The sequence below is a fragment of the Dipodomys merriami genome, unplaced genomic scaffold (genome assembly GCF_024711535.1).
Source record: "Dipodomys merriami isolate MVZ:Mamm:240054 unplaced genomic scaffold, mDipMer1.0.p SCAF_34, whole genome shotgun sequence".
NCBI classification, from domain to species: Eukaryota; Metazoa; Chordata; class Mammalia; order Rodentia; family Heteromyidae; genus Dipodomys; species Dipodomys merriami.
The window spans coordinates 12,992,598-13,012,845 of NW_027204937.1; the positions used below are offsets into that span (position 1 = coordinate 12,992,598).

Sequence of the window (20,248 nt, forward strand, 5' to 3'; positions counted from 1 at the left end):
CTGAGCGATGCGTCTTGGGATACGTAGTCCGCTCATCCTGGAACCCACAACTCCAGAGCCTCGAGAGACTCGGTATCCCGACAAGCTTCACGGAGGGCGGGGAGTGTACGCACGGGTCGTTTCCAAGGAAACAGCTCCGCCGCCTGTACGGACTTTATTTCCCGGGTGGCGCTGCGGTGTTGCCTAAAGTATTTTCTCCACCTACTGGAGGGTTTGAACCTAGCGGCGGCAGTGGTCGGTGACACAGGTTTGGTGTGTTGGTGCCAGCGTCCTAGATTTGGAGGGGTATCGACCAAGATTTGACATCTTTCACTCTCATTTGATAACTGCGTTATCAGACTATTGTGCTCCTCCCGCCACCCCCCCCCCCCCTCAAGCTCCCTAAGACATCAGCTCTTTTGCCTAGTGCCAGAATCGTAGTTTGGTGATATATTGCGTCCTTTTCCCTAGTTTTGTATCCCTATTCTCCTTTGTCCATCTAATGTCATGGTCTTTCCTGGGCTGCACTTCCGATATCCCCATCAGGGAGAACAAGAGCACGAGCTATCAGGGAGCCAGACCCCTGCCACAGGCTATGATATGAACTGGTATGAGCAAATTGACACACTTCTAAATGCAACTGATGGAAGTATGGCCCGGATTAAGGTAAGGAGGTGCCCACATCCCCACGGCTTTTTTTGAGGGTGGGGTGAATTAAGGAACATTTAGATCTTATTGGCCTGAGGAAGTTTCCTTTGTAGCAGAGGCTGTATTCTTTTGGAGTCTCCACTACAGGTAAATATTGCCCCTTTCTACTCCCAATCTTTTGTTTTCAAGACCTGCTTTCTTACAGTGTCTGTACTATCTACTATTCTTTCCCAGTACCCATTATTTCCTTTCCAGAACTCTGTTCCCCACTTAGATAGATTCTGCCTTGCTTGTTCCTTCCTTATACCTTCAGGAGACAACCTGGCGGGAACCTGTATTTCCTCTCACCACTTGCCTTTCAAGGCAGGAGCCCAAGTACAACAGCCTTGGGCTTTAAAGACTTCCACCACCCCAGAGAGACAAAGATGGACTGAAGCCTATAGTTCCTCTTCTCTCTGGGATGAAATTACTGTTCTCAAGTCGCAGATTCAGTCTCAGGCTCAGGTGAGCCTTGATAGCCTAGTTTGCGTGAGATGAAAATACTAGGAGTTGGGAAAGCCTCTTACATAATAGCTGTTTTTTTTTTTTTTTTAATGCTTGAGTAGGTGACTGAGACACTACAGCACACTGTGCAGGGCCTGCTGGAAGAACGAGAGCTGCTGATGTGCAAGATCAGTGCCCTGGAAGGTATCAGACCAAAACCTTAATTTATATACAAAGATGTTTGTGTTTTGGTGATGGATGAACCCAAAGCCTTATGTATACTAAGCAAGTGCTCTATACCTCTATCCCCTTGCACAGTTCTATATGTTGGTGCACAATTTTGCTGCCTACCTGTTAGGTGTGCACGTATATCTTAATTTGCAAGTAGTGTTGAGGTTTATGTGTGAAGCTCTCAGTAAGGTTAAGACCTTCAACTTGTTCCACAACAGCATCACTAAAATTGCTGCAGGAGGCCCCAGAAGGGCAAGCCCTTTTTCTGGAACAAGGCCTGGAGCTGAAAAGGGAACTTCAGGGCCTTAGGAGCCAGGTGCTGGAGTTAGCCCATGCTCAAATGAAAACAAGACCAAGAACAGGAAAGCACAGTACTACTAATAGCTTTCAAGAGGAGCTGCAGACTGAGTGAGTGAGAGGCAAGATTTAACCTTCTTGGGTTGGTTTGCTTGTGTGTGTGTTTTTTGTTTTTTGTTTTTGGTATTCCCTTCCCTTCCCTTCCCTTCCCTTCCCTACCCTTCCCTTCCCTTCCCTTCCTTCCCTTCCCCTACCTCTCTCTCTCCTTCCTTTTTTTGTGTGTGTTCATTCTGGGGCTTGAACTCAGGGCCTGGGTGGTACTGTTTCTGAGTTTTTTTGCTTAAGGCTAACAGCCTACCACTGGAGCCACAGCTCTAGATTTTTTGTGTGTGGTTTTTTTTTTTTTTTGGTGTGTGTGTGTGTGTGCTTATTTTTTTTTTTTGTGCTTAATTGGATATGAGTCTCACATACTTTCCTGCCTGGGCCAGATTCAAACCATAATCCTTAGATCTCAGCCTCTTGAGTCACTAGGATTATAGGTGTGAGTTACCAGCACCTGGCTTCCTTTTCTTTTTTGATACTGGGGATGGAACCCAGGGTATTGTACTAGCCCAACCAAAGATTCACCTTCTTTTTTTTTTTTCTTTTTTTTGGGGTCGGGTCGTGGGGCCTGAACTCTGGGCCTAGGCGCTGTCTCTCAGCTCTTCAGCTCAAGGCTAGCGCTCTACCACTTGAGCCGCAGCGCCACTTCCCGCTTTTTTCTTATGTGGTGCTGAGGAATTGAACCCAGGGCCTTAGGCATGCAAGGCAAGCGCTCTACCACTGAGCCACCTTCCCAGCCCCAGACTTCACCTTCTTGAGGCCTCTGAACTCTGGATATTCTGGTAGGCAGATGGCTTCTTCACTTTGACTTTGTTATATGACTCTAGAATAACACAGTTGTTATTCCTGTAGGCCACAACTTTTGTGGGAACAGTCAGAGATTTTGTGGGAGGAACTGAAGTTGCTACGGGACCAGTTGTGTAAGTACAAGATTGATAGCATGTGTTTCCTTGTCTTCTTTTTTGGAATACAGGTCTCCCTGTTTGAGCTATGGAGAACTCTAGCAAAGTCTTGTTTATTTGTTGGATTGAACCCATGACCTTGTACATGCTAGGCGCATATTGTACTGTTGGGTTATACCTCTAGCGCTTGGAAGTGTTCTTTCTTGCTCTTTGCTTCTCACAGTATGAGTTTAGTCTTTCCAATCAGCTTGGAAGCTTTCCAAAAGCTGTCCAGAACACTCTTCTCAGTTTTCAGTACCAGGCTAGTCGCAAGGCAATGAAGAAAGATAGAAGTTGTAGAACAGCCACTCTCATTCTCTGTTATTTGCAGGCCAGCACCAGGAGCTGCTGCGGGAACATATGGCTGCAGGGCACCAGGTTGAGACCAGCAGATGGAAGGTAGTACCAGGATTAGACCTATCTCCAATTATTTCTTCATGGAAGCCCTGTTATTCCTCTGTTGTCTGTATAGGCCCGCAAACCATTGCTCAGCTCCATCTTACTCCTGTCTTCCCTGTGCTGATTATATCTCTCTCTAAACCTCTTCTTCACAAACTAGGGGACATGACTGAAATTGTATTTTTTTTTTTTTTTTTGGTCTGGTCGTGAGGCCTGAACTCTGGGCCTGGACGCTATCCCTCAGCTCTTCAGCTCAAGGCTAGGGCTCTACCACTTGAGCCATGGCTTTTTTCTTTTTGCTTATGTGGTGCTGAGGAATCGAACCCAGGGCCTCATGCATGCAAGGCAAGCACTCTACCACTGAGCCACCTTCCCAGCCCATAAAGTTAGTTTTTTTTTTTTTAATGCCAATTGTGGGGCCTGAACTCTGGGCCTGGGCGCTGTCCCCCAGCTTTTCAGCTGTAGACCAGCGCTCTACCACTTGAGCCTCTGCCCCACTTCTGGCTTTTTCTGGTTATGTGGTGCTGAGGAATCAAACCTAGGGCTTCATGCATGCAAGGCAAGCACTCTACCACTGAGCCACCTTCCCAGCCCATGACTGAAATTGTCCTGAATTCAATCCTCAATAGCTCCCTGCCCTCCCGCACCCTCCCCTCCAAAAAAAAAAAAAGACTTCAAAACTCTTTCTTCTTCCCAATTCCTGTGTTCTAGGCCATGAAAAAACATCCTAATTCTGGGCGCCGGTGGCTCATGCCTGTAATCCTAGCTACTCAGGAGGCTGAGATCTGAGGATCACGGTTCAAAGCCAGCCCGGGCAGGAAAGTCCATGAGACTCTTATCTCCAATTAAACCGGTAGAAAACCAGAAATGGCGCTATGGCTCAAGCGGTAGAGTGCTCACCTTGAGCTGAAGAGCGCAGGGACAGCGCCCAAGCCCAGCCCAGAGTTCAAGCCCCACGACCGACCAAAAAAAAAAAAAGAAAGAAAGAAAAAAAGAAAAACCATCCTAGTTGATAGGAGGGTTCTAAGTATGCTTAGGTGGGGAGGGGTTTTCCTTTTGAAGAGGGAGAGGTTTGGCCTACCTGGGCTCATGGTCTGGCAGATGTTGGAGAAGCTGCAAAGTGGCCAAGAGGGCAAAGGTCACACCCTGCAGGCTACCTAGACAGAGGCTCAGGATACCCAGCAGGAACACAGCCTCCTCAGGTCAGAATGTGTGGGTACTGTGGCAGTAGAGGGAATTGGCTCATGAAGTCCACCTATCCTAACTTTGGCTAGGGGCAGTAGGGGCAATCTGAGTTTCTGTGTTGCAGCCCATAAGCTAGCCAGCATTGGGCAGTCTTTTTTTTTTTTTTTTTGGGTCCGGTCGTGGGCTGAACTCTGGGCCTGGGCACTGTCCCTCAGCTCTTCAGCTCAAGGCTAGCGCTCTACCACTTGAGCCACAGTGCCACTTCCGGCTTTTTTCTTTTTGCTTATATGGTGCTGAGGAATCGAACCCAGGGCCTCTTGCCTGCAAGGCAAGCGCTCTACCACTGAGCCACCTTCCCAGCCCAGCATTGGGCAGTCTTTACCTGACACTGAATCACTGAGATATTTTTATATGTTTAGACGATAAGGAGAGGAAGAAAATAGTGTGCTTGAGACCATCACTACCATTTCTGACTCTGATTCTGTTCTTTCTAGGACCTCTGTTTATGTCTTCCAATCTAAGCTGCTACCACCTTCACTATGTCAGTCTTCCAGACAGAATCAGTAGTTAAGAACTACTACGTTTTTGTTGTTGTTGTTGGTCATGGGGCTTGAACTCTGGGCCTGGTAGCTGACCCTGAGCTCTTCAGCTCAAGGCTAGTGCTCTACACTTAAGCCACAGCACCACTTCCGGTATTCTAGTAGTTTATTGGAGATAAGAATGCCAAAAACTTCCTTGGGCTGCTGTGGATTTTACGTTCTGTTCCAATATATTTATTGATTTGTAAGATATTTTGTTTTCATTTTAGAAATGATACATGGTATTCAAAAATTCAAAGAATAGCCGGGCGCTGGTGGCTCACGCCTGTAATCCTAGCTACTCAGGAGGCTGAGATCTGAGGATCGCGGTTCAAAGCCAGCCCGGGCAGGAAAGACCGTGAGACTCCTATCTCCAATAAACCACCAGAAAAGCGGAAGTGACGCTGTAGCTCAAGTGGTAGAGTGCTCGCCTTGAGCTGAAGAGCTGAGGGACAGCGCCCAGGCCCAGAGTTCAAGCCCCACGACCGACAAAAAAAAAAAAAAAAGAATGCCAAAAACTTTCCTGCCTGAGCAGGCTTTGAACCATGATCCTCAGATCTCAGCCTCCTGAGTAGATAGGATTACAGATGTGAGCCACCAGTGCCCAGCTAAGGGAACTACTTTTTAGGAAACAAAACAGCAAACTATATGGAGTTGAGAGCAGGGATCTCAGGTCTGTGGGAGGCTGACTCTGAATGATGCCTGAATGCCAGCCACCTAATTATTTAGCATGAGTACATGGAATTTCTCTGCCTTTTTCTCTTGCTACTTATGCCAAACTGGTGTGTCCCTACCAGACAGGTTAGGGTCTAGTTCACTGCATACCACAATGATTGCTGATGTTTTGTTTTTCTCTTTCTTTTTTTTTTTTCCTTTTAGATCTCCAAAACAGCACCTTTTCTAACCTGCGGCTCAGCAGCTTACAGGTACATGCCTAGAATTTTGAGTAAGAGGAGTTACTCCTTCAGGACTCCCAAGATGCTCCTGAGCGACTGTAAGGACTTGTAAGAATAGTGGGATGAAGCTTTCTTTCCCTCCTCTCCACTCCCCTCAAAGACTTGTCTGGGCAGCCTTCTCATCCCCTCTGGATATTCCCTTTTCCCTGAGACTTCTCATTGCCCACCTATTCCTGCCCACCTCCTTTACTGCAGTAAAGTGACTTATCTCTCCATGATGTGTTTTGTGTGAATCTGTACCCACATGGGGTAGTCTTGGGTATATCTTCTTCCTGTTATTTGACTATTTCTTGTGATCTCTACCTCCGAAATCTGAGTCCATAGACATTTAGAACTCTACTTCCTGAGTATAAGCTCAAGTGAACTTGAGAGAGATAGAAGCTGTCATTCTGGTGAGCATAATGAGCTGGAATCCTGCACTGAGGCAATAGTGCTGTGGGGATATAGAAGACAGATATTCTGGAGGGCCCTGGACCTGGGTATCTCCGGTTTCTATTGCTTAGGCTCATCCAGCCTCTTCTTAGCAATCCAGCCTATATTTCTATAGAAGCTTCATTCCTGGTTTCAGTTTCTTTGACTATTTATTTTTTTTGGGGGGGGGGGGGTCCCGTCATGGGGCCTGAACTCTGGGCCTTGGGCGCTGTCCCTCAGCTCTTCAGCTCAAGGCTAGCGCTCTACCACTTGAGCCACTGTGCCACTTCCCGCTTTTTTCTTTTTGCTTATGTGGTGCTGAAGAATTGAACCCAGGGCCTCAGGCATGCAAGGCAAGCGCTCTACCACTGAGCCACCTTCCTAGCCCCTTCTTTGACTCTTAATGAGGCAGTATTCAGAATTTTCTGACGTAAGAAAAAAAGAATTTATTTTTTTGTGCTGCTAATAGGTCTTGAACTCAGGGCCTGATTGGTGTCTTTTAGCTTTTTTTTTTTTTTTTTGCAACAAGGCTGGTGCTCTACCACTTGAACCATACCTTCACTTCTAGATTTTTGTTGGTTTATTGGAAATAAGACTCTCGCAGATTTTTCTGCCCAAACTAGCTATAAATTGTGATCTTCAGATCCCAGCCTTCTGAGTAGCTAGGTTTGCAGGCGTGAGCTACTGGTACCAAGCTTCTATGCTTAGTAGGATTGATGTATTCTGATACTTTTCTTCTTTCTCTCAGTCTCTTTTTACCATTTTTTTTTCTTTCAGTGCTGGAATTGATCCTGGAGTCTCACACATGCTAGACAAATTTTATTTTACTAAGTTATGCCCCCAACTCATTTTTGTTATATTTCATTAAAAAATGCCTTGTGGTGAATGATTATGGTCCGTTGGCCATGTAGTTGCTCTCTGGAAAGTATCTTTAGATAAAAGCATTACTTTACCTGTGCTTTGTGTTCTAGACTGTACAATTCAAAATTTCCTAAGAACCAGTAGCAACTCACTGAGGCCTCACTAGGCTTCTTTCACTGGGAAACATTGGTAAAAGATAATGCCAGGCTGGGAAGGTGGCTCAGTGGTAGAGCACATACCTTGCATGCATGAGGCCCTGGGTTCGATTCCTCAGCACCACATAAACAAAAAGAAAAATGCTGGAAGTGGCGCTGTGGCTCAAGTGATAGAGTGCTAGCCTTGAGCTGAAGAGATGAGGGACAGTGCCCAGGCCCGGAGTTCAGGCCCCACGACTGGACCCCCCCCCCAAAAAAAAAAAAGATAATGCCATTCACCCACTAAACAAGATGTCTGTTAAGAGGAATCTTGCTATGTTTTTTCCCTCAACTAAGGTGGGGCCAGGGGCTTATGGGAAGGGTCCAACCTGCATCTTGGTCAACCTGGCTAGAAGAGACAGTAAGGCTGGGTGCTGTAAGCCTGTAATCCTACCTACTCAGGAGGCTGAGATCTGAGGATCTAGGTTTGAAGCCAGCCTGGGCAGGAAAATCCACAGGACTTTATCTCCACTTAATCATCAAAAAAGCCAGAAGTGGAATTATGGTTCAAGTGGTAGAGTGCTAGCCTCAAGACAAAAAGCTCAGGGATAGTGCCCAGGCCCTGAGTTCAAGCCCCAGGACCAGAACACACACACACACACACACACACACACACACACACACACACACACACACACACACACACACACACACACACACACACACACACACACACACACACACTTGAAGAGACAATAAGTAATCTGAAATAAAAATGTAATAAAAGGCTGAGGTAGCTGGGCACCGGTGGCTCATGCCTGTAATCTTAGCTACTCAGGAGGCTGAGATCTGAGGATCTTGGTTCAAAGCCAGCCCTGGCAGGAAAGTCCGTGAGACTCTTAATCTCCAGTAAACCACCAGAAAACCGGAAGTGGCTCTGTAGCTCAAGTGGTAGAGCACTAGCCTTGAGCTGTAGAGCTAAGGGACAGCGCTCAGGCCCAGAGTTCAAGCCCTACAACGGACAAAAAAAAAAAAAAGAAAAAAAAAAGGCTGAGGTGATAGGATTTAGACACCTGAATAGCTACAACCAAGTTCTCCTCAGCTTTCCTGAGCTTTGGAGAATTGCCAAGAGTAGAGTGATAAAGATCAGATCTGGGCCGGGCACCAGTGGCTCATGACTGTAATCCTAGCTACTCAGGAGGCTGAGATCTGAGGTTCATAGTTCAAAGCCAGACTGGGCAAGAAAGGCTGTGAGACTCTTATCTCTAATTAACCACCAGAAAACTTGAAGTGGCACTGTGGCTCAAGTGGTAGAGTGCTTGCCTTGAGCTGAAGAGCTCAGGGACAGCACCCAGGTCCAGAGTTCAAGCCCCACGATTGACCCCTCCCCGCCTCCCCCCCAAAAAAAGGATCAGGTCTGTGTGATGTACATCCAACAGACAGTGTAAAACACACATCCAACAGACAGTCTAAAACAAAATAACTTCCTCTCAAATTTAACTTTCCTCCTGAAGCAAGTACAAGGAACCTTTGTTGTTTACATCTTTCACTAAGCAAGTGATTCATCTGGCATGGTAGCATTATTTGTCTTTGATTGCTACCAGTACTTTACTAGTTTATCACCTACTTTTCATCATGCTCTGTGGGAGACAGGCTTGCAGGGTGCCAGACCTTTCACAATAATACTGAACAGCAGTGTGGAACAGTGTAGATGGACTGTCACCAGGTGGCAGCACATGATTTGTTGCCAGAAGAATAATCTGAAAAGTTTTGGGCCAGAGGATCTGGGCTGGTGTGATTGCTTTTTCCCTTTAGAAATTCTATGAGCTAAAACTAATCTACCTAGAACAGAGCTCTTTTAGATTAGATTATACTCATATTCACTGGTAATTTTCAGCAGGAAAACAAAAGACAAATTCAGCATTTAAGCCAAGCCTCCATTCAGCCTCTTCTCTCTCCAATCTTTTTTTTTTTTTTTTTTTTACTATAAACCTTTAACCTTAATTACTTTCAGAAACACCTGTACTCCAATTACTATTATTAATTTATTATTTTAGGTGCTAGGGATCAAATCAGAGGCCCTACACATAGCAGATGCTCTACCACTGGGCTATCTCCCAACTTTTTTTTTTGGCCATGGGACATGAACTCATGACCTGGGCATTGTCCCTGAGCCTTCTTGTGCTCAAGACTAGTGCTCTACCACTGGGGCCACTTCGTTTTTGAGCGGTTAATTGGAGATGAGAATCTTACAGGAACTTTTCTGCCCAGACTGGCTTAAAATCAGGATCCTCAGATCCCAGCCTCTTGAGTAGCAAGGATTACAGGTATGAGCCACCAGTGCTGGCTGTGATCTATAATTTATTTTTTGTGTGCCAGTCTTGGGCCTTGAACTCAATCAAGACTTGCACAAGGCTAGAGCTCTACCATTTGAGCCACAACTTCACTTACAACATTTTGGCGATTAAGTGGAATTAAGTGTGTTACAGTCTTTCCTGCCTGAGTTGGCTTAGAACTGTGATCCTGTCTTTTTTTTTTTTTTTTGGGTCCAGTCGTGGGGCCTGAACTCTGGGCCTGAGTGCTGTCCCTGAGCTCTTCAGCTCAAGGCTAGCACTCTACCACTTGAGCCACAGCGCCACTTCCAGCTTTTTTCTTTTTGTTTATGTGGTGCTGAGGAATGGAACCCAGGGCCTCAGGCATGCAAGGCAAGCGCTCTACCACTGAGCCAACTTCCCAGCCCCAGAACTGTGATCCTGTCTTACACACCTGTCAAGAACTCCCTCTTGGGCTGGGAAGGTGGCTCAGTGGTAGAGCGCTTGCCTTGCATGCATGAGGCCCTGGGTTCGATTCCTCAGCACCACATAAGCAGAAAAAAAAAAGCCAGAAGTGGCACTGTGGCTCAAGTGGTAGAGCACTAGCCTTGAGCTGAAGAGCTGAGGGACAGCGCCCAGGCCCAGAGTTCAGGCCCCATGACCAGACCAAAACAAACAAACAAAAAACAACAAAAAAAGAACTCCCTCTTCCAAAAGAAGTCTTAAAAAAATTTTTTTTTTGTTGGTCCTGGGGCTTGAACTCCGGGCCTTAATGCTGTCTCTTAGCTCTTCAGCTCAAGACTAGCACTCTACACTTGAGCCACAGCACCACTTCTGGCTTTCTGGTGGTTTATTGGAGATCAGTCTCATAGACTTTCCTGCCCGGGCTGGCTTTGAACCCTGATCCTCAGATCTCAGCCTCCTGAGTAGCTAGGATTACAAGGTGTGAGCCATGAGCCCCCAGCTAAAGGTAGCCTCTTATCTCAGGGGGTGGCAGCACAATAGGTCTTAGATCCACTGAGTCTCTCTCATCTCAGTTTGATCAAGTCTAAGTTTTTTTTTTCTTTTTTTGTCAGTTCTGGGGCTTGAACTCTGGGCCTGGGCGCTGTCCCTGAGCTCGTCAGCTGAAGGCTAGTGCTCTACATCTTGGGCCACAGCCCCACTTCTGGTTTTCTGGTAGCTAATTGGAAATAGAGTCTCAATTGTTGGGCTCTGGTGGCTCACGCCTGTAATCCTAGCTACTCAGAAGGCTGAGATCTGAGATCACAGTTCAAAACCAGAGCAGGCAGGAAAGTCCGAGACACTCATCTCCAAGTAACCCCTCAGAAAACAGGAAATGGCGCTTGGCTCAGGTGGTAGAGCACTAGCCTTGAGCTGAAGAGCTGAGGGTCAGTGTCCAGGCCCAGAGTCCAAGCCCCACGACTGACCAGAAAAAAAGGGGGAGAGGGAAAGAGTCTTAAGGACTTTCCTGCTCGGGCTGGCTTTGAACTCTGATCCTCAGATCTCAGCCTCTTGAGTAGTTAGGATTACAGGCGGCAATCCTTAGAATTTAGCCTCCAGAGTAGTAAGGATTCGGAAGTGAGCAGAATCCAATCTCTTAGAGTGAATTGTCCCAATGTTTTCCTTAGCATGTTATTTGATTTTATTTACCCTTCTTACTATCTCAAGTCGCTAATTATTATAGATTACATTTTTTTCTCTCACTGTACTATGATCCTTCATGACACATTTATAGGGTTTTTCCTACCTCAGCTATACTTTGACTAACCTAAAGGCTGCTCCAGTGTAGTCCAGTGCTATTGTCCTTATCAATTACCACTTCTGCCTCTGACATTTTGCATAGCCCATCGTGAATTAACTGTGTGGCTCTTCTACTCTTCAGGCTTGGGTTTTCCCCAGGTGTATTCTTTGCTTTATAGTTCCGCTTTTCCAACACACTGCTTCTTCTGTTTTTGCCCCTACTTCTTTCCTATTGGTTTCCTTCGTCCTCCAAGAGTTGGCGCCTAGGGCCGTTGATTGGCTTCTGTGCACGCCCATTGCGCCCACCCTCATACCACGTGTCCTTCATAACGCTAATTGGACAGTTCCATTCGCTCATTTATCAACAAGTGACGATTGATTGGCTGCTCCTTAGGTAGGGCAACGGAGGGGGCGTGGCCTACGGTAGCCCCTCCTCCGAGCCCCAGGCGTTTCAGTCGCTCGCGACGGGCAGGCAGTCCAGCAGAGTTCGCAGCTGCCTCCTAGGTCTCGCAGGTCTGATCCTTCTCTCCTGACCCCGCCAAATTGGCGGGGGGGGGGGGGGGCGCGGAGAACAGCCCGACTACAGGGCCATGGCCGTAGCCTCCTCGTCCTCTGCCGCCGGTAGCTCCGCGGAATCGCGGGTTTCAGCGAGAGAGACCCCCACCGCCTCTGCAGGCTAACAAGCAGCTGCGGCCACCAAGCTGCCAAGGCTACTATGCTTCCTCTGGGCCACCACCTTCCCTTTGGCCCGCTCAGGCACCTCTCCGGCTGCTCGTTCCCGCCTCAGGTAACATCAGAGAGCGCGTGGGGGACGAACCGGGGCATCCCGTCCCGCAAGTAGCAGCTCCACCTCCCTGGTCCCGGAACCTTGGCACTTGGGTCGCTTAGCACAGGACAGGACCCGGTGGCTCCCCTCAGGTCCTTCCCGCAGTGGCAGGAACACTACCTCTCTCTCCCACTTTTCCATTCTCATTTTCTTCAGGGTACCAGGATAGGCTCCCGCCTTCTCTCGGAGGCGGGGAACCCTTTAGAAGTTACCCTGGACAGGGACCTTCCTCATTTTCGAGATTCTGCAATACTCCGTGCCCTCAGAAAATTCCTGTTTCACAGACCTCCAGCTAGCTGCCCCCTCCCCCCGCCGAGCGCCTCCTTGGGCCTCTGTACCCGGTCCTGCCTCGGAGCTCTAAACTCTTTCACTTATTTCCATCAAACATGCTTGTCACTCCGGACACCCACTTCTGCCCTCAGAAGAGACTTCCCTCTCCTCTTTTCCCTCCTCAGTCTTTCCCCTTCGTTTAAGACTCTGGACTCAATAGCTGTTTAGATTTAGCCAGAAATGAAACCCAGGTTTGTCTAATTTTAAAACCTTTCAATTTATATTGCTGAGAATAACTTGTCAAGGAATTTGGACTTTATTCTGTAGGCACGGGGAGCCTTGCAGTTTGTATGCAGTCTGATATGATTGAATTATCTCTAGTGAAAACCTGGATATAGTATTGAAAATGAAGACTGAACGCCTGAATGCCTGAAGGCCTAGGAGAAACTAGTATACTAATTTGCATGAGAGTGAACCAGGATGGCATGAAATTCCAAGACGTTTCCCCCCTCCCACCCTTTTCCCACGAGGTTTTGAAATAAGGTTGAGAGTTTGTTTGAGGGATTTCTGGCTTATGCTATGAATGATGATATTGATGAAAGTAGAGAATGTAATTTTGAGAGATGGCAATGAATTTGGTTTGAACAAATTCATTTTGAGATTTTTTTTTTCAGCTATGACTGGAAATGCAGATCTGAAAATCTGAAAAACTAGTTTAGAACTGAATACATAAAGAGGGTGTGGGGCAACAGTCTGAGACCTTAGTACGGGATGTAATACTGAAAGAAAAGAAAAAGGGCTGTGGACCTGAAAAAGCATCATTGCTGAAAGATCACAGACACTGAAAAAGAGAGGTTAAAGGAGTGGGACAAGAACTAGAAAGACCCGAACTCTAGTGGTTCACGCTTGTAATCCTAGCTATTCAGGAGTCTGAGATCTGAGGCTTGCTGTTCAAAGCCAGCCCCCACAGGAAAGTCTGTGAGATATATCCCATTACGAACCAGAAAAGCTAGAAGGGAACTGTGGTTCTTGTAGTAGTGTGACAATCTTTAGTGAAAAAGATGGGGGACAATGCCCAGACTGAGTGCTGGTCATCCATGCTACATGAACTCTTGCTGTTCTAGAAATTGAGACCTAGAACATCCCTGTTCAAAGCCAGCCTTGGGAGAAAAGTTTGTGAGACTCCATTTCCAATTTAGTAAAAATGCTGGACTGGAGATGTGGCTCAAGTGGTAGAGCATCAAGCATGAGTAAGCAAGCCAGGCAAGAACTTTAGGCCCAGAGGTCAAGCCCTAATACTGGCATAAGAAAAGAAAAGAAACAGAAGAGCTAAAAACAGTGTGGCATCATATAGAAGCCAAAAGTAGAAAGAGTTTGAAGATTCAAGGGGAATAACTCTCACCAGAGGCAAGTAGAATGAGAGAAAAAAGTTAATGAATTTATTAATTAGGAAGTCACTTGTTTCCTTGAAGGCAGTTTTGATAGTGTGGTGGTAACAGTGACACAACAGTTGTCAGATCATAGATTGAAGAATAAATGGGAGGCTGGAGTAAAATTACTGTTTCAAAATAATAGTTGTCAAGGAAAATTGCTGTTTGAAACTATGGTCAATGTTAGGTACCAAAAAGATGCAACAGTTAGAGGATTGTCAGTATTCCTCTTTTACAGTTGAGAAGAATGTAAGATTTGAACAAGGTCTGCCTAGTTCTGAAACTTGGGTTCTTTCTACTATGGCTCATGTGTATTTTCCTTTTTCATATGAGCAAAATAGCTTGAAGTTTGGGAAAGAGTTTACCTTGACATTTCGTTGACATCAAAACAATAAAGTTAGCCACGCACCGGTGGCTCACGCCTGTAATCCTAGCTACTGAGGAGGCTGAGATCTGAGGATCGCAGTTCAAAGCCAGCCCGGGCAAGGAAAGTCCGTGAGACTCTTATCTCCAAAAAACCACCAGAAAACCAGAAGTGACACTGTGGCTTTAGCGGTAGAGCTCTTGCCAAGCTTGAGCTTGCCAAGCCCAAGCCCAGAGTTCAAGCCCCATGACCGACAAAAAAAAAAAAAACAAAAAAAAAAAACACCAAAAAAAATGATATGATAGGAGGAAAAAAAAGTGATATGGCCTATTTATTTGCCTCTGTGTGTGTGTGTGTGTGTGTGTGTGTGTGTGTGTGTGTGTGTGTGTGTGTGTGTGCTCCTATCCTGGGGCTTGAACTTGGATGTGTGTGTGTGTGTGTGTGTGTGTGTGTGTGTGTGTGTGTGTGTGTGTGTGCGTGTGTGTGCGTGCTCCTATCCTGGGGCTTGAACTTGGATGTGTGTGTCTGTGTGTGTGTGTGTGTGTGTGTGTGTGTGTGTGTGTGTGTCTGTGTCTGTGTTTGTTTATGTGTATGCTCCTATCCTGGGGCTTGAACTTGGCCTGGGCACTGCCCCTGAACTTCATTTTTGCTCAAGGTTAGTACTCTACCACTTGAACCACAGCACACTTTCAACTTTTTCTGAGCAGTTTATTGGAGGTAAGACTCTTAACAGACTTTCCTTCCTGAGCTGGCTTCAAACTGCAATCCTTAGATCTCAGCCTCTTGAGTAGGTATGATTACAGGCATAAGCCACCAGTGGCTGGCTTGCCTTATTTTTTTGAAATAACAACTATCTGTGAAGAAATCAGTTATCTCTGGAGTCTGAAGGAAGTATAACTTTAAGCTTGAGTGTCAAGGCATGAGAATCATCAGTGGAAAATTAAAGAGGAATACATGTATTTAAAAAAGATTATTAAGCATATTAAGAGTCTAGTTAGTTAAAATATTTTTATAATGGGCCACCATACCATGGATTTTACATTTTCTTCACAATTTAAAAGGAAGAGTGCAAAGAAGGTGAGTAAGTTGATCCAGAAGTAGACTTTGCAAAACAGAAGGATAAAATACGGAGCAACTTTACACTGCTGGTGACGGTGTGGGAGATAAGATTTGACTTTGCCAGTCTAGAGTGTTAGTAGCAGTAAAACCTTGACTGAGAACAAGGCTCAAGTAGTAGAACACCTGCCTAGCAAACAAAAAACCAGAAGATCCTGAATTCAACCCCAGTATTACCTCCCACCCCCCAAAAAGAGGCTGGTATATTCAGAGGTTAAGGAGATAATCAGAAATCCAGTTGGAAGATCAGGTTTTATAAAAATTGTTTAAGTAGAAAATTCAGAGTTTAATGTTTCAAGAAAAAAAAAAGGTATAACCATCTCAGTGGTTTTTTTTTTTTTTTTTTTTGGGTCTGGTCGTGGGCCTGAACTCTGGGCCTGGGCGCTGTCCCTCAGCTCTTTAGCTCAAGACAAGCGCTCTACCACTTGAGCTACAGTGCCACTTCCAGCTTTTTTCTTTTTGCTTATGTGGTGCTGAGGAATCGAAATCAGGGCCTCAGGCATGCAAGGCAAGCGCTCTACCACTGAGCCACGTTCCCAGCCGCATCTCAGTGTTGTTGAAAGGAAATAGAATGGTAGGTTATTGAAATAGTCAGAGGTTGAATATGTCATTTGTATGGATGTCACTGTTACCCAGAGGGTACAAAGAACTACTTACCAGGAGGAACCCAGAGTTGCATTGGAGGCTCCTAGGCTCTTGTTAGTAGTAGTAGTAGTAGTAGTAGTAGTAGTAGTCGTCGTAGTGCTAGTAGTAGTACTAGATGGTACAAATGTTTATGTGTGAATTAATAGTAAAATCTCAGTTGTTTGGTATATCAAAGGTATGATGTATTTTTCTCTTATCCAGATAGGTATTTAGGAACATATATTCTCTTTGTTTTTTTTTTTTGTTTGTTTTTTTTTTTGGGTCTGGTCATGGGGCCTGAACTTTGGGAGCTGACCCTCAGCTCTTCAGCTCAAGGCTAGCACTCTACCACTTGAGCCACAGCGCCACTTCTGGCTTTTTTCTTTTTGCTTATGTGGTGCTGAGGAATCGAACCCAGGGCCTCATGCATGCAAGGCAAGCGCTCTACCACTGAGCCACCTTCCCAGCCCAGGAACATATATTCTCAAACACAAATCCTTTGTGATTTGGCATAGGATTGGTCTTAATTTTCTTAATTTTGTGTAAACACACACACATACACACACATACTGGTGAGTGGGTAAGAATCTCCTACCCCAGGACCTCTAATAACATTTCTTTTCTTTTCTTTTCTTCTCTCTTTTTGTTGTTGTTGTTGTAGGGCTTTTACTCAGGAACTGGGTGCTTTCCCTGAGCCTCTTTGTGCTCAAGGTTAGGGTTCTACCACTTGAGACATAGTGCCACTTCCAGTTTTTGAGGGGTTAATTGGAGATGAGACTCATGGGGACTCTGCTGGCTGGGATGGCTTTTAACCTGATCCTCAGATCTCAGCCTCCTGAATACCTAGGATTACAGGTATGAGCCCAGCTTATTTGTTTTTTAGGCTTAAAAAAAGACATAATTGGGGCTGGGAAGGTGGCTCAGTGGTAGAGCGCTTGCCTTGCATGCATGAGGCCCTGAGTTCGATTCCTCAGCACCACATAAGCAAAAAGAAAAAAGCCGGAAGTGGCGCTGTGGCTCAAGTGGTAGAGCGCTAGCCTTGAGCTGAAGAGCTGAGGGACAGTGCCCAGGCCCAGAGTTCAGGCCCCACGACCGGACCCCCCCAAAAAAAAAAAACCAAAACAAAAAGACATAATTTTGTGAGGTATTAACAATGTTTTTTTTGGCCTGCTCAGTGTGGAAGTTTTGATCGTGATAGAAAAAATTCATCTTCCTTAGTGGAAATGAAACTGTAATGTAGCCAGGCGCTGGAGGTTCACACCTGTAATCCTAGCTACTCAGGAGGCTGAGATCTGAGGATCATGGTTCAAAGCCAGCTGGGGCAGGAAAAGTCTGTGAGACTCTTTCTTTCTTTTTTTTTTTGGGTCCGGTTGTGGGGCCTGAACTCTCGGCCTGGGTGCTGTCCCTCAGCTCTTCAGCTCAAGGCTAGCACTCTACCACTTGAGCCACAGCGCCACTTCCGGCTTTTTTCTTTTTGCTTATGTGGTGCTGAGGAATCGAACCCAGGGCCTCAGGCATGCAAGGCAAGCGCTCTACCACTGAGCTACCTTCCCAGCCCCAAGTCTGTGAGACTCTTATCTCCAATAAAGTGGCACTGTGGCTCAAGTGTTAGAGCACTCACCTTGAGGTGAAGAACTGAGGGACAGTGCCCAGGCGCTGAGTTCAAGCCCCACGACTGACCAAAAAAAAAAAAAAAAAAAAAAAAGATGAACCTTGTGTTGGAATTTGTAAACTTGTAAGAAAAGTTTTTATGGGAATATTGTCTCTTTTTTGTAGATGAAGCCCAATTATTACATCCTATTATGTTGGTGATGGACAAACAATGGTATTATACTGTCATCAATGAGAAATGACTTCATTGTGACTTCACTCCTGAGTACCCAGGAGTGATTATTTCAGAGAAAATCCTACTTGTGATAAAGTTTAAACCTTCCATTCCTGAACGTTTCAGAAAGGTAGTGTGATAAGGGGGAAAATATTAGAAATCTGAGTTGTTATAGATCCTGTTATTAACTATAATTACAGGCAAATTGTGTATTCTCTGTAAGCTTTAGTTTAGGATTTTGTGGATTTTTTGTTTGTTTTGTATGTTTGCTACTTCAGGGGTTTGAACTCAGGCCTAGGTGCTGTTTCTGAGCTTTTGGGCTCAAGGCTATCATTCTATCACTTGAGCAAAAGCTCTACTTTCTGCTTTTTGGTGGTAAGAGATAAGCCTCTCATGGCCTTTCCTGAACAGGCTAGCTTTGAACCATAATCCTCAGATCTCAGCTTCCTGAGTAGGATTACAGATGTTAGCTACCTACATCAGGTGAGACTGGGATTCCTTTTCTTTGGAGCTTCTTTGCTCAAGGCTAGTGGTCTACTGCTTGAGCCACATTTCCAATTCTAGCTTTTTTGGTAGCTAATTGGAGATGGTCTCATGGGACTTTCTGTCTGCGCTGGCTTTGAACTGTGATCATCATATCTCAGCTTCCTGAGTAGCTAGGATTAAGGTATGAGCCATAAGTGACACACACTCTCTCTATATATTTTTTTAATTTTTTAATTTTAATTTTTTTTAATTTTAATTTTTTATTTTTTTATTTTTTATTTTTTTATTTTTTATTTTTATTTTTATTTATTTTTATTTTTTATTTTTTATTTATTTTTATTTTTTATTTTTTTATTTTTTTATTTATTTTTATTTTTTATTTTTTTATTTATTTTTTATTTTTTATTATTTGTTGGTCATGGGGCTTGAGCTCAGGGCTTGGGTACTGTCCCTTAGCTTTTTTGCTCAAGGCTAGCTAGTGCTCTAACACTTTGAGCCATAGCAGCACTTAAAGTTTTCTGATGGTTAATTGGAGATAACAGTGTCACTGCCTTTCCTACCCCAGCTAGCTTTGAACCATTATCCTCAGATCTGGGCTTCCTGAGTAGCTAGGGTTACAGGAGTGAGCCATCAGTATCTGGCTGACTCAAATCCTTGATCTGATGCTTTTGCTCATTAGTTGATGCTCTACTATCTGAGCCATGCCTCCAGCCCCCCTTCTTTTTTTCAGTTTAATATCTGAAGCCATTTATGGTGGTGCATGCCTATAATCCTATCACTCTGGATAGAGACTTAAGTCTGAAGGATTATTGTCTCAAAAATTTTATTTGAAAGGAATACATTCATATTACAAATATTTATGCTATAAATATTTATACTTTATATAAGCAGTAGAAAATTTCATTCTCATGCTTGTCCTTGATCTATCCAGTTTCATGTCCCTTTCCAAACATGTGAGATACATACACACACACACACACACACACACACACACACACACACACAAACATTATATATATATTTTTTTATTTTTATTTTTTTTGTCGTGGGGCCTGAACTCTGGGCCTAGGTGCTGTCCCTCAGCTCTTTAGCTCAAGGTAAGCACTCTATCACTTGAGCCACAACGCCACTTCTGGCTTTTTCTGTTTATGTGGTGCTGAGGAATTGAACCTAGGGCCCTCATGCATGCGAGGCAAACACTCTACCACTGAGCCACTTTCCCAGCCCCATTTTTTATTTTTTGATAATGCTGAGAATTGAGCCCAGAGTCTCATAAATGGTAGACAACTGCTGCTTGAGCTGCATCTACAACTCCATTTTTTACATTCTTTATATTGTCTTTAGCCAAATATTAACAAATAAGAATATGTAGTTTCATTTTTATTTTCATGAAAAATCTGTGGTCTCATACTTTTGCACTGTCCTTTCCCTAGTTTTGCCTTTTCATTTAATGTATCTTGGAGATATTTCCCAGTCAGCACATAGAGTTTCTCCCCTTTTTATTTTTATTTATATTAGCTAATATAAATAAATATTAAAAATAAATATTAAAAGCTGCTAGAGCTATACCAGTTGAGCCACAACTCCACCTCTAGCTTTTTTTTTTTTTTTTGGTTAATTAGATATAAGAGTTTCTCAGACTTTTCCTTCCCCGGGCTGGCTTGGAACCATGATCCTCAGATCTCAGCCTCCTGAGTAGTTAGAATTAGTGTAAGCCACAGTGCCCAGCTTCTCTCTCCTTTTTAATAACACTTGCATTGTGTCCTATTGAGTGGATATGGTACAAGTTAACTATTTTTGTTTTTTTGTTTGTTTGTTTGTTTGTTTTTTGGGTCCGGTCATGGGGCCTGAACTCTGGGCCTGGGAACTGTCCCTCAGCTCTTCAGCTCAAGGCTAGCGCTCTACCACTTGAGCCACAGCAACACTTCTGGCTTTTTTTTTTTTTTTTTGCTGCTTATGTGGTGCTGAGGAATCGAACCCAGGGCCTTATGCAAGGCAAGTGCTCTACCACTGAGCCAACTTCCCAGCCCTTGGACAATGTCATCTGTTT

General features: G+C 44.8%; 2 protein-coding genes across 10 annotated transcripts in view; both read left to right on the forward strand.

Moving 5' to 3' along the window:
* The first annotated feature begins 148 nt into the window (after positions 1 to 148).
* LOC138803258 (coiled-coil domain-containing protein 159-like) lies at positions 149 to 6,004 on the forward strand. Of its 6 annotated transcripts, none has more exons than XM_069987072.1 (9): positions 149 to 285; positions 451 to 645; positions 741 to 774; positions 941 to 1,131; positions 1,233 to 1,314; positions 1,560 to 1,749; positions 2,593 to 2,660; positions 3,013 to 3,080; positions 5,723 to 6,004. In XM_069987072.1, exons 2-9 carry the CDS (start codon positions 487 to 489, stop codon positions 5,849 to 5,851), a joined length of 921 nt encoding a protein of 306 aa, XP_069843173.1. In that variant the 5' UTR covers positions 149 to 285; positions 451 to 486; the 3' UTR covers positions 5,852 to 6,004. The 6 variants fall into 6 exon arrangements, with proteins under 6 accessions (XP_069843173.1, XP_069843176.1, XP_069843175.1 ...); XM_069987075.1 differs by having other exon boundaries at positions 526 to 645; XM_069987074.1 differs by having other exon boundaries at positions 149 to 252; positions 526 to 645.
* Positions 6,005 to 11,821: 5,817 nt separating this feature from the next.
* Positions 11,822 to 20,248, forward strand: part of LOC138803403 (dual specificity testis-specific protein kinase 2) — a 117,589-nt gene continuing 109,162 nt past the window's right edge. For 3 of the 4 annotated variants that reach the window (XM_069987360.1, XM_069987362.1, XM_069987363.1), the window contains exon 1: positions 11,822 to 12,044. The gene's annotated coding sequence lies outside the window, so the exon portion shown is untranslated. Of the gene's footprint in view, positions 12,045 to 17,767; positions 17,843 to 20,248 lie in introns of those variants that run through there. The other variant, XM_069987361.1, reaches the window with a different exon arrangement.

Coding starts and splice junctions, on each gene's coding strand:
- LOC138803258 (XM_069987072.1), top strand. CDS start 487: ATGGTCTTTCCTGGGCTGCACTTCCGATATCCCCATCAGGGAGAACAA. Junction 1,315..1,559: donor CAAGATCAGTGCCCTGGAAG/GTATCAGACCAA, acceptor GTTCCACAACAG/CATCACTAAAATTGCTGCAG. Junction 1,750..2,592: donor CAAGAGGAGCTGCAGACTGA/GTGAGTGAGAGG, acceptor TTATTCCTGTAG/GCCACAACTTTTGTGGGAAC.